Source organism: Onychostoma macrolepis, chromosome 14, assembly GCF_012432095.1.
Source record: "Onychostoma macrolepis isolate SWU-2019 chromosome 14, ASM1243209v1, whole genome shotgun sequence".
NCBI classification, from domain to species: Eukaryota; Metazoa; Chordata; class Actinopteri; order Cypriniformes; family Cyprinidae; genus Onychostoma; species Onychostoma macrolepis.
In genome coordinates this window covers 24,934,954-24,948,872 of record NC_081168.1, presented here as the reverse complement: position 1 = coordinate 24,948,872, position 13,919 = coordinate 24,934,954, and the positions used below count along the sequence as shown (strand labels likewise).

Genomic DNA, 13,919 nt, shown 5'->3' with positions numbered 1-13,919 from the left:
TTTTTTAGGGAGTAACGCAATATTGTAATGCATTACATTTAAAAGTAACTTCCTCAACACTGGTTATAACAAACTACAGCAGCATTTTTTACATTGCTTCTTCAATGTACGTTTATGGGATTTTTAAGTCTGATCATTTAGTAAAGTTCTCCTCAATAAGCCACATAACTTGAGGCATTCATGTCTGTGGCACAAACGTGCAGAACAAATTACTCACTAAAGTTTAATACTATAAATATGTTTAATATTAAGGTCTAAGCAATCAGACCATCAATAAGTGAACAGACGCTCACACACACACACACAGCCAAATTAGACCTCACAGTCTCATCCCAAGGCCACATTCATACTCTCAGTCGTACCTCACTGCCATGCGGATCTAAAAACAGCAGTGCTACAGCAGACATCCCGCCATGCTGTGGTTAAGTACCAGCAAGAGTGAATGCCAGGCGCATCTGAGGGTAGTTGCCGTTTTTAATAGGTCTCCTTTGTATTCCAGACATTGGCAAAAAAAAGATATGTAGGTCAGCAGCAGCACCAGCACCAGCGCTGCCTTTAGACCCTATAACCAGCTGACTCATGGCTAATAGGAAAATAAATATTCCAGAAACTGAGAAGGAAAGGTTCCAACCTCTCCCTATCTGCAGATCTGGTGGGTGCAGGAAACACAGCACAGGAGCCGGAAGGGAGGGAGTGAGGGTTGTGGTCTGGAGGTCCTGGGACTCTGGATGTGGTTTTGGAGACCTGCGCTCTGGTGAAGTCTGTCTTTGTGCAATATATCAGTATATTGTATCATTAAAGTAAGTTTGAAGTGAAATTTCATCCTACGTACTTTCTGAATGCACGTTATAATTCATCTGTGCACATATGCTTCATTTTTAAAACAAATTTCAACCTCATGGAATGAAACACATCCCACATCACTCACACTTTATTTTAAGGTCCAATTCTTACTTCTTAATGGTTAGTAAGGTGGTTGTTGTGTGCTTTATAATTTATAATACTAAAAAGCAGCCAATATGCTAGTAATCTGCATGCTAGTTAAAAGAGAGAACTGGTCCTTAAAATAAAGTGTTACCTTCATTACTTTCAGATGTACGTCACAAGACAGAAGAAAAGATTTATTGCCACTTCCGTTTTGTCCCGACTTTAAGGACGTCTTTTAGGAAAGTGACCCTTCTGAGTAAAATGCTTACCATGGCATAGTCTTTATTCAGGTTGTTTTATGCTCTATTAATTTGATGGCTTTACCTTAGTGCAATGAAAATGTCTGAAACTAAACAGTCCAAACCGTGGAATGGGAAATGTCTTTGGGGAATTTCCCTTCTTACTTGTCATCCAGAAAATCATTATTTCTAAAGAACTGTTTTCATTTCAATTCCAATGTAAAGTCAGCATATCATTGACACAAGCAGATTTACCTACTTATCTACTGGGTAAATGAAACCAATCCTTATTTATACTGATACGGTTTTACTCTGTCATCTAAGCTCTTTCATTAATGCATCAATTGGCATTCCCAATGGTTTTTTTTTTAGGCCAAAACCTAGAAACGAGTAAGCATTTTAGTGCTTTTGGATCAATCGTCCTAAAATCAATAGGTTTTTTAATGGGTTTTTGTTAAATGTCTGAAATAAGGTCTGTGGTTAACACAAGCTCATGTTATTTTCATGTTTTATTCTATTCTATTCTATTCTATTCTATTCTATTCTATTCTATTCTATTCTATTCTATGCTTTTACTTGCCTTGAAAATGTCAGTTGCTAACCTTACAGAAAAAAATACACTTAAATGTATATGAAATACATTTATTTCATGCTAAGTATACTACAAATACATTTAAATATTTGTGTACTTAATAGAAATACCCTGCAATTGTACTTTTGGTATAGTAAACTAGTATACTTGAAGTCTGCTAAATTGGAACAACTACTTTTGTACTTGACTCACTTTAATTGTGCAGAAGTAGTGCTTCAGGTACAATTTAAATACCTTGCATTTAAAGACTGATATTATTCAAAGATCATATTATGATCCTCATCGATAGTGACATTAAAACACATTTTAGGCTTAATATTAAGAAATGTGCATTGTGCACAAGTAGTACTCTAAATAAAGTTTAATTATAATTTTTATACCAATATGTCTCGAGTGATGTGTCAGTAAATATATTAATAGGTTTGAACTAGACTTAGTATGAAATAAATGTATTTTAAATATATTACTTTTATACTAGGGAACAAGTGGCTAAATGGGACTACAGAGGTTGTTGGGGACATTAAATGTCTTTTTTCGTCAATTTCACAGCCTCATTGTGTTTACAGTCATGCTCTCGCATACTATTCTAACTCAAACATTTTCCTTGAAAGACCAAAAGAGTTTTTTGGAAGTTTAATTGTGGTGTTTTTGAAGTCTTGCGACCGTGGTGTACTTGATTTTATTTAGGCTTCAAAATTCATAAAAGTTTAATTTTTCAAAGTGTTTATTTGTGAAGATTATCTTGATGAACAAGGAGAGTAAAAACAAACTTTTGCTGGTCACAGAGCTTATTATTTCTGAAATAATCCAACAGCCAATAGAAAAATCCTATTGGGTTTTTGTCAAGGGAACCAGGGTGATGCTGACTTCTGGGTTTGCCTACAAAAATACGTCATCACTGCAGCAGTCTACTTAGGAATAAAACAATGGGCCGTTTTGTGTAGTGACTATGTTCATCTTACCAGCGGGGTTCTGGGCGTCAGGAGCAGCTCTGTGGAGCTGTGGCCGATGCCTGAGGGGATCCCGGCTGTGCGGTACATGGACCCCACCACTCGCCTCTTCCTCGCCTCCTTCGCATCCTTCACCAGATCCACCGTGAGTCCCTGCTCAGCAAAGCTCTTCATGCCATCGCCTGCAGGCGCCCCCTCCCGCCACAACCGGTACTGCTCATTATGGGTCACAGCTGCACAGAAGTAACAGCAGCCAATGAGTGAAGGGTAAACGCAGACAAAACATTTAAACTGCTCATGTTTTCAGGCCTCGTGATTTCTCCGGCAGGTTCTGCACTGACCTGTTGAACATTACTACCACTCCATGAATTTTTATAGTGCATCAGATTTCACAAAACACAAATACAGCTCTGCCAGCTTCTGTGTGCTCTACACACCTCGAACTGTGGTATAAAGCCATGCAGAAGCCCAAATGCCAAGAGAATAAACACCTAAAAACAAAACCTTCAGTGAGAAAAACCAGACCTACTAGTGTGCACCTAGAGTTCAGGGGTGACCGAGACTGAAGTAAATTTTCATGTGTTAAGGTTTTAAGTAAATTTACGTTTTAGTTTTTGGTTCTGTCAATGAATTGCTGTGTCAGAACCGCTTTGCCATTATCCTGACACTCAGCGCATTATATTTTCAGTTAATTGCAATAAAAAAAAAAAAAAGAAGTAGTAGTGGTTAAATATGTGCACAGAAAAAAAGACCAATCACAGTCAGGTGCAAACAGACATCAAGACCACCAATCACAAACCGTTATGCACATTTTTACGATGTAGTGTTCACTCACTGTCACATGGCATTTTAAATGCTAAACATCCATGTCAACCAAAGAGAGCTTTTCAAACTTAAATCTTAAATTTTTCTAAGTAATAAGTTAGTGAAACACTTTTTCAGGATCCTTTTGCTTTGCATGTAGCTTTCTGTGATTTGTAGCAAAAATTATAATCTCTGTCCATAACTGACTGCATATTCAAGCACATTATAAGTGCAGTCATATTTACTGTTGCTCAGCTAAATTTCATGGGTGAAATCCAGTCAGTTTGATTGTAATCTGTGCAGTTGGGTTACAAATTTACTTACAGGTCCAATTTTTTTACTCCGATTCGCAGCACTGAGCAACAGGAAGTTGCTCAGTTTGAAAGTGACTACTGAGCGAACTGTGCTTCATCCATCGCTACACTATTGACAATAGACAATGGACCTTTTTGACAACATTTGCCAATATGATCATTCCTTATGACTAAACTACTTTTCCAAAAGTGACGTTCTATTCTTTAATAGGAATCTGTTCAACAGCTCTCAAAAACCAGAATGACACGTGTAACCAGACTAGAGTTACATTTTCAGATTTTTACATTTTCTAGCCCGTGTAAAACTTGCCACCTTGATATGAGAGGTTGTAAGAGGCAGTTATGGGTGTTGCTATACCATTGTGAAGGTGGTTTGATTGGTTACTAGAATGTTGCTATAAAGTTTGTTTTTGGCCCAAGTTAAAAGATCCCAACACCGAGTCTCACTGCAAGTACAATACTGATGCTTGCCTCAATTTCTTTGACGAATTGCTTTTGTTCACTTTTTTAAGTTGCTTTGGATAGAAGTGTCTGCTAAATGCATAAATGTAACTAGTCTGTAAAATGCCTCTGTGCTGAAAGAGCTGCATAGGGGGCCATTCACACAGAACGCGTTTTTGCGTTAAAAAATGCAACATGCAGGTCAGGAGGAACGTAAATAAAATCTAGAGATGCTACAAAGTTGAGCAATGCAAGCTTAATGGTAAAACACATCCATCTAGTGTGTTTAAATAGAAAAACCACAGAAACGGTGCAATGTAATGGAAAAACCTGTTCTGTGTGAACTTTACCGCAAGGTCCAGAAACTTCTTTTAAATGGAGCACTGTGCTTTTACAACTCTGTGTGCGAGAGACACTGCAAAAGACGCAAGTGTAAAGGTCAAACACGTCCATCTAAAAAAAATAAATAATCCAAAATCTACTTCTGTGTTCCCACAGAAAACAGCATGTTTGGAACGACATAAGGATAATTAAAGGATTAGTTCACTTCCATAATAAATATTCTGTCATGTCATCCAAGATGTTCATATCTTTCTTTTTTCAGTCGAAAAGAAATTACGGTTTTTAAGGAAAACAGTCCAGGATTTTTCACTATATAGTGGACTTCAATGAGTTGAAGGTCCAAACTGCAGTTTCAATGCTGCTTAAAAGGGCTCTACAGAATCCCAGCAGAGGAATAAGGGTCTTATCTAGTGAAACAACTGGTAATTTTCAGTAAAAAAAAACCTATACTTTTTAACCACAAATGCTTGTCTTGCACTAGCTCAACATCACAATAATGTAGTCACATTGTAAAGGTCATGTGTGATGTAGGCAGAGGTACTGGCCCAGTGTTTACAAAGCGAACGTGCAAAGAAAGTCAAAGGCCCTTTACAACAAAAGGTAAAACAATGAAGTCGGACGATTTTGAAGTTGGAACCTTTTACTCTACCTTTTTGATCTGAAGTACACAGACGAAGACCAAATGTGCGTGACTCTTCCAACGTGATTATACGCAATGCGTGAGCTATTGCAAGATGAGTATTTGTGGTTAAAAAGTAAACTTTTTAAAAAAAATTTAGTAAATGACCAATCATTTGGCTAGATCCTTATTCCTCCGCTGGGATCGTGTAGAGCCCTTTGAAGTTGAAACTGCAATTTGGACCTTCAGCCCATTGATCTCCAATGAACTCCATTGTATGGTGAAGAATCCTGCACGGTTTTCCTCAAAAACCTTAATTTCGTTTCAACTGAAGAAAGAAAGACATGAACATCTTGGATGGAATGGGGGTTGAGCATATTATCAGGAAATTTTTATTCTGGAAGTGAACTAATCCTCTAAATACAGACAGAATTTTTGTTTCTAGACAAAAACGTGCCTAGTTTGATAATTCACCTATTAGCTCTTGGTATCACAACAGAGGTTTGAAAGAGGAAGGAGCTAAGATGATGTTTCTGAAAAGATTTCAGCCTCTCTTTAACATCCCACTGTGTTCTTCATAACTACAAACCATTTTGGTCTGGCAGACCCGGAGCTGGGAGTGCAGGAGAATAAGAGAAAAAGGTACAAGTGAGAATGACAGGAAGGCAGGCAGCACGTTTGGCACACTGACACGTCTAGTCTCTCCATGCTACACGTCTGGCCCAAAAACTGAAGAGACCTGACCTCAATCAGCTAAACCACAAACCGCAACCGTCTCCAGCGCTTTTATCTCTCTATCTCCGTCTGTCCCCTAATAGTCTCATCCTTCATATGTGGAGTTCATATGTACGGCGCAACCTTTTGATTACATACAAAAATGTGCGGTTTCTGAACATAATTGCGATACAACAGTGATAAATGGATAAAGAGAAGGCTGGAAAGCCATCCAGGAGGCAGGAGAAACCGCACAGACATCATCTCAGCGCTCCAAATCCACAGCCTGAACTTTGGGGATCTCTGGGTTGTAAATGTTTTGGCTGAGGCCGTCCACGTCTGGTGCTTGCGTGCGGTGGTATGTGACGGCTGGTATACCGGTGACACCCAAAGAGCATGTCCTCAGAAAAAGCCAGCACACAGTGATCGCATTAAAGTCGACGGCCGCTGCATGCGTCGTGCATTTATGGAAGGACTATTAAAGGACAGGGCGAACCTGCAGGGCAGCCTGTGTCATCTGGCAACGGCTATTACTCCTCAACCTTGCTCTCGTTCTGCTTTCCTCATTAGACTGCCCTGCTCCCGCGGTGTGGCAGGTAATGCGTGTATGTTTGGAGGGTCAACGGGGCAAATCTCACGGTTAACAGGCCAGCTGTGAGTACTTAGCGTCCTGACATATGGTGAGGTGAGGAACTTTAAACATTCTCATCTCTGACGCACGTGGAGCCATCGCTGGCAGTCAGTGTTATTGGGAAGTAACTAGTTACATGTAACTAAATTATGTAATTTAATTACAAAATAAATGTGATTGTAATCAGTTACAGTTGCTGAGAAAAAAATTTGTAATTAAATTACAGTTACTTATGAAAATGTAAACATTACAAAGGGGGTTACATCTGAATTTTTTCACACACACACACACACACACACACACACACACATTTAGATTTAACTGATTTCTTCCATAAATTGCAGTGATTGCTCTAAAATGTGAGACACCAATGTTTGAGGAGTTTAAGACACAATGGCCCGGTTTCACAGACGGGGCTTAGAGTAAACCAGGATTAGATCAAAGTTCAATTAGGACATTTAAGCAATTTTTACGAACGTGCTTAGAAAAAAAACATTACTGGTGTGCATCTTGAGACAAAACAAAGGCACTGATATATTTTAAGATCAGTCAGTGCAAGTTTCTTTTAGTTGAAACATTTTAGTCTGGGACTAGGTTTAAGCCTGGTCTTTGAAACCGGGGTAATAGGACTCATGATTATTCAATAACCGTTTTATTTCCTATTTGGGTTTCTGTATGCGCTTTATTTATTTTTTTAAGGTGTCCTTTTTACAGTGTAATTATACATTTAAGTACTGAGTAATATTCATTTACTACATGTACTTACTATATGATTAGGGTTAGGGTTACTTTTATGTAATTATGCATAATTTATTATTATAATAGTAAGTTCATGTAACATGTAAAATGACACTTTAAAATAAAGTGTTACCTAACTATTTTTTCCAAGCCATTGTTAGAAGCCAGTGTTTCCTGTCATAGCTATGCAAAAGTTTGATTTCAAAAACAGTATCACAGCTACTAAACTACTTCTTGTTATGGTTTTAAATCTATATTTAACCTCAGATTGATCTCAAAGTAAGTCTGATTTTGTGGTGGCTGTGCATTAAAATTAAATTATCATCATCATCTTAAGTCAAGTGAAGAAGGATTTTAAAAGTCTGACAGTAATCAGTGTTGATACCGTAACCCTTCCTGGTTTACATGTTTGAAAATGAAATGAAAATGAACATGAAATTTAGAAAAGTAATCCGTTACATTACTTTAATAAAGTAACTGAATTAGTTACTTTACTTTTTATATTTTAGATAGAGTAATTTGTAATCTGTAACCTATTAAATTTCCAAAGTAACCTTCCCACAACACTGCCGACAGTCAACCTCAGAGAACAAGATGTTCAGCTTCTGGCAATCAACGTTTGGCTTGTCAACCCAACAGCTCGTATCATCAGGAGTCTTACCCATGAGTTTGGACCACTGCGCAGGTGGTCGGAATAAGGGATACTGTTTGGGGAAGGTCTGTGGACTCCAGTGGCCGGTGAACACCAGGATGTAAGAGGCGGGTCCTCGAGCGCTGCACTCCGTCCCATTGGTCAGGTTCACCGGGGCTGTGCAGGACAGCGCAAACCTGAGCAGCACGACCAGCAGCTGCTGCAGCCAACCAGGAACAAAGACCTCTGATGGCATCATCTGTGTCAGGGAAGAAAAGAGCAGGAAAAGTCATTAGCCAAGTTGAGGGGAAAAAGCTTGTTTCCTTTTTTATTGTTAATATTAGTGACGCCTATGTAGAAATTATATAAATTGCCATTTCAGTTTCTTGTCCTACAGTAACTCTGATCCACTCATGCAGCAAATATGTATTGCAAGAGGAAATTACATAACTTTGGTTCCTGACACCTTAATCCTCTGTCAAGGGAAGCATCTGAGATTTGCAGCTTGCTCCGACAAGAGTGCATTCAAAGACACTCACCAACTGATATTACAAAGAAACCCTTATGAGTTTATGAGAATAGTTCACCCAAATATGAAAACATTTCTATTAATTTACTCACCCTCGTGTCATCCGAGATGTAGGTGACTTTTTATCTTCAGTAGAACACTAAAAATGATTTATTGCTGAACCCATCTTTGGCGATTCATAAATTGCAACCCAATTGTTATAGTCACTTGAGAGTCAAAAAAGCGGTTACAAAAACTGTAAATTAATTAGTAACGATATATTGAGATCTTATGAAGTGAAATGATTGGTCTGTGTAAGAAACTGAACATTATTTACGACATTATTACCTGTAAAACATAGCCTCAGGTAAATGCTTGCTCATGACGCATGCGCGGCTGTGAACTATGGAACGCCAAATGGGTCACAATTCGCCATTAACCAGAGGCCTGGTGTACAGAACATGCCTGTTTTTACAGCATTTTATGCAAAATATGGCATTTTGTTGTACAGACGGCGTAAATTACGGCATTGTCACAACAGAACTGCCATTAAATATTGGCATTTATTGATGCAATCCAAAACGCCGTTAATTGCGCCGTTTGGCCATCTATGACACGCGGTAATTTATGGCACTCCATCTGACAAAGATGTCATAAACTGTGCTTTCTCTAATATTAAAATCAACCCCTCTAAAACCAGGCATTTTGTGGACACCAGGCGCCTGGTTAATGGCGAATTATGACCCATTTGGCGTTCCATAGTGAACTGACGCCGTTGTCAACAGAGGGAAGATGCGTGTGCAGAAGGTGCCTTGGTTTTAGCAAATTATTTACATCTGTATTGCATAGTTTATCAAACTGATACTTATGTTTGCTTATCCTGGATGACTGTACTTGTAAACAACTAAACCGTTGGTTTGCAGGACCGTTTGGCTGAGAGGTAATAATGATGTAAATAAAGTTCAGTTTCTTACACAGTTTTTCGTTTTTCGCTTAATAGTCATCAGGAGCCTCTGGTAATAATTATGTTTTTGTATCTGCTTTTTTCACTCTCATTGGCATTGACATGAATTGTATGAATCACAGGACCACGGTTTCAGCTGAAAATATTCTTTACTGTTCTGCTGAAGAAAAAAGTCGCCTACATCTTGAATGGCCTGAGCGTGAGTAAATTAACAGTGAATTTTTATTTTTGGGTGAACTATTCCTTTTAAATGGACAGGTCATCCAAAAATTTAAAAAGTCAATCATCATTTACTCAGGTCATTTTGTTTGAAACATGTATGAACTGTAAGCTTCTGCTGAAAAAAAGACGTTTGACCACTTCTTTGTATACAGTGTATGTGTTAATCTCCAAAGAGACAAACTACCAATATGCCGCACCAGGTTTGGTGAACTTGTGACATGCATAAATAAATCAGTTGACAACGGATGCCACTGAAATTAAACCTTGACGTGCCATGTTTTAACAGGCACCCATTATGTCAAGGACATTTAATTTTTTATTTTCCACCATGAGGGAGAAAATTGTCTGGATTACCATACTGTTTACAGATGCTCATGAAGACTTAGGAACATCTGATTGTGTTAAAGTTGTTACATCACAACATACTGGGCCTGCTGACCAATCAGAGCAGAACTGGCTTTTCAGAAAGCTGGGCTTTAAAGAGACAAGAACTAAAACAGAGTGCTTTAGGTAAAGGGTTAAAAAAAAAACGTTAACTCGTGTAAATGTATTCTAGCAGACCCCAAAAGTAAAATGATGAAATATGGAAAATTAAAAAATTTTATGGATCTTTTTTTGTGATTTTGTAAACCTGACAGCCTCCATCCCCCTTTCATATTCACTGAATTAAAATTAGTAAACATTATAGACATCTCGTGTGTTTCATAAAAGTTAGTCAGACTTGAGTAATGTTTGTGTGAACTATATCCCTTCAAAGCCAGACAGTCAAACAGTCTGCAAAGCCAGTTTAATAAAACTTTAGACTTTAGATGCTTTAAATAAAACATAATTAACAGATGCTGAAGGCATATATGATGAACTCAACATCACCACGGCACAGATTTACCAAGAACCCCACAGTCCCATCCCAGCCGACCTCCTTATCACAACAACCATGGGCTTGCCGTTTATTCCCAACTAAATTAAAATAACACAACAGCAGGGTTATGTGACAGTTATTTTCATCCCTCATAGCCTGTGATTGAATGCTGAGCGTATTACGCAAGACCAGCTTAGACCCCGGCAGAAGGTTTAGAGCATGACTGCATGAGATACTGGGATCTGCACCGTCTGCCACTGTCTCTTAATAAAGAGGCGAAGTGACAAAGGGCAGAAGTTCATCACCGCAGGCTCAGACTATTGCTCTGGCCCTGTCTACTGGATCCCCATAGTTTATAACGAGCCACGATCATATGACAGACCAGCAGATCAAAGACACAGGCTCACCGCGTCCCCGCTTCTGGTATTTTTATGCTTGCCTGTTAAAGTTTGGAGTCAGTAATGTAGGTTTAGGTTGGACCAGCTCATTCATACATATATATATATATATATGAGAGGGTGTCTCTGATGTTATTGAGGAAAAGCAGTGGACTGGGTTATAATAGTGCTCATGATGAACAGATATATTAGGATCCATGAGGAAAGAGGGGTCTTGAGTCACCAGAAATGACCTCATGTCTAATGGACATAGTTCTGGAGTGAGAAAGCAGCTAAATGCTCCTTGTTTTAAAGCCGGCTAGACCGCAGGTTCAATGGGACATGGATAAAATCTTACGAGCGAGGACTGAACGTGCACTCCTTTTGTGGTTTCCTTTCCTTCAGAACTCTCAGTCTCTTTCTCATTTATTTTGACAGATCAGGTTTCCGCATCTTTTGGAAATTCTGAAGTGTCACAGCACTTTCACACATGCAACCTTTTCCAACTGCATTTTTCCCTTTAGAGGTGAACGGTGTGCGACTGGAAATGCCGGCGAATGAGCCTTGGCATTTTGCCAGCGTAACATTGCTAGAAAAGTTCCATATTGATGCGATTCGTGAACAAAACCCATTACATTAATGGTTTGAGGAGCTCTGACATTTATATAAAAAAAAAAAAAAAAAAAGTATTTGTAAAGGTGCAGATGCAATATGTCTATGTTGGTTTCAGATGGTTTTGGAAAATTATTTAAGAAAATTTCTAAATTTAATTCAAACAAAATATTTTTTATGCATCAGTCAATTTTAGGATTTTTGGGCTTTTTTCCCATTACTTGACTTCTTTCATGCTTGTGGGAAGAAAACATCCAAAATAAACAGTTTTAGTTACAACACATGTCTTTAAAGTTTTCTCAAAATGAGTATTTTTCCTCCTGCAACGAGCCAGTAATCTCCACTTCAGCAGAACTTACATACACCAGACTATACCATTTTATTCTCATCTATATTCTGAAGGTTTTTATAGAGGGGTTTGTTAATATATCATTTGCCTGGGTTTATACAAAATTGTAAAAACATGTAAATTTTCTTTCTGGCTGTTGACAGTATTTTCAGACAAAATCTCTAATACATCAACAAAATGAAAGGAGAAATTTGAACCTCTATCCAATGTTGCGATTTATGCTCTGGAAATGTATGCAAATGTGTGCATATTTAATTAGATAATGTCTCAGTTGCATATTTAAACGTAAAACAAAACACAACTGTCCAAATGTACTGTGATTAATCAAATGGGGAAGTATGTTGATTTTTAACAACATTCACCTGGTGTCTTGGCTTAACTCCACAAATGTCATGTAGTGTAATCATCAGGTAAAAAGTAATATTAATAAAAGTAATAAGCAATTAACTGTGAACGTACAGATTTTAATCCTTTTCACAAATGTTTTTAAAAATCATTTTTAAGCTAAAAAGTTCTCTTTTAAATGAATTACTTATCCATAAATATCAAGTCTTTTGGGGAGTTGCACCACATGACATTTACAGCCTGAACTAATCTTTCCCTCTCATAAAAAAAGGTTAAATCAGATATTTTAAGAGACTTATTGACCTTGGCTCACTCACAAGGGTCTGCAGGGGTCGTCTCCATGACATAATTTCCTGTTTTACGTTTTGTTTTTTCATGCATGTTGGTCGCACCACATGAAAATCATTATCTACATTTTGGAAAGAAATTGTGTCAAACTGTTCAAACATTGAAACAAAAGAGCTTTTCTCCATCTGGGTAGATGAAGGAATTGATCAACAGATCCTGGAACAGTTTGAGATTCTAGATTTGTGGCGTAGCTGTTTAAAAGCCATTTCCACCAAATGACATCACAGAGTTTTAACAGCACTGATGGTGCTGATGTGTGAACGGGACCCAGAAAAACTGTTGAAAGCTGTTGGACGTGTGAACAGCAGATGTGGCGTTTACCAGAAAAGGTAATCTGGCTGTTTTACTGCAGCTTTTTGGGTTTCGTGTTTGAAAGTGACTGTAACATAAGTATCAGGCACACATGTTACAATTGCTCAATAACGTTTGTCCTCATACAAACAGATCTGTTTGTTCGTGGGAGACCCTGTAAAGCATTGAAGAAACAAATGCATTGTCTATCCAGCGGAGTCATTATTCCCAAACATCATCCGTTGACTATTAAAACTTTATAAATATTTTGATCTCCCATCTGTGCTGACATTTTGCACGCGTGCAGATGCAAATCCCCATGTTTTCCATATCATCTCTGTCTTGGAATGTGAAATTAAGTCAAACCTTGTACAAAGTTCTGGCAGATTGTGAGATGCATTTCTGCTGCCCTGCACTTGCCAGCGGTTGCAGATGCTGCGTGACACTGACCTAAAGCAAACCTCCCTCTGTTTGCCCTCTTTAGCGCAGTGTCAAGAGACACACATTTCTCAAACATCCAACAGACACAGCAAATCTCCGCTCCCAGCATGAACGAGACACAATAAAACCAGGGGAGACGGAAAAGTGCCGAAGAAAAGAGCTTGCGGCTTTTTTGCCACTTAAGCTTAAACTTACAGGGAGAGCAATTATAAAGCCGCAGTGAGCTTGTACTGCAGGAAGAGGTCAGGAATCTTGCATTTCAGTCGCATGCAAATGCAAAAACCACGCGGGTAGAGTTTAGAGTAAGAAATGAATGAGAAGAGGGGGGAAAATAGTCAAATAACTGTTAAGAGTAGCACATGTGTTAAAATACTTAAGCACGGCAGCATTGTTCGTCAAAGAGACGTCAAACCTGCAGGAGAGGAGTGTGGGAAGGTTGCGGTATAGAGGCACAGCAGGAAAGTGGAGAAGCAGAAAAGCAACCCTTGTCTTAACCTTTGCCACAGCAGTCGGCATGAGCACAGGACTCACACACACAGACAGCGGTTCACATGCTAGCAAACAGCTCACTCTTACCTGGCTGTGATGGTAGACAGCAGGACAGGGTTTGTGGAGATGTGCACTAGAGATCAAGACACCTCACTTTCATGCTCTCTTTCCC

General features: G+C 38.6%; 1 protein-coding gene across 2 annotated transcripts in view; it reads right to left on the bottom strand.

Annotated features, from left to right (window-relative positions):
* spon2a (spondin 2a, extracellular matrix protein) overlaps window positions 1-13,919 on the bottom strand; it is a 24,229-nt gene extending 10,310 nt beyond the window's left edge. Inside the window, exons 1-3 of one of the 2 annotated variants that reach the window (XM_058798212.1) lie at window positions 13,835-13,919; window positions 7,973-8,201; window positions 2,721-2,941 (exon numbers count right to left, since the gene is read on the bottom strand). In XM_058798212.1, coding sequence (XP_058654195.1) covers window positions 2,721-2,941; window positions 7,973-8,201 — 450 coding nt within the window. In that variant the 5' untranslated portion in view covers window positions 13,835-13,919. Of the gene's footprint in view, window positions 1-2,720; window positions 2,942-7,972; window positions 9,503-13,834 lie in introns of those variants that run through there. The other variant, XM_058798213.1, reaches the window with a different exon arrangement.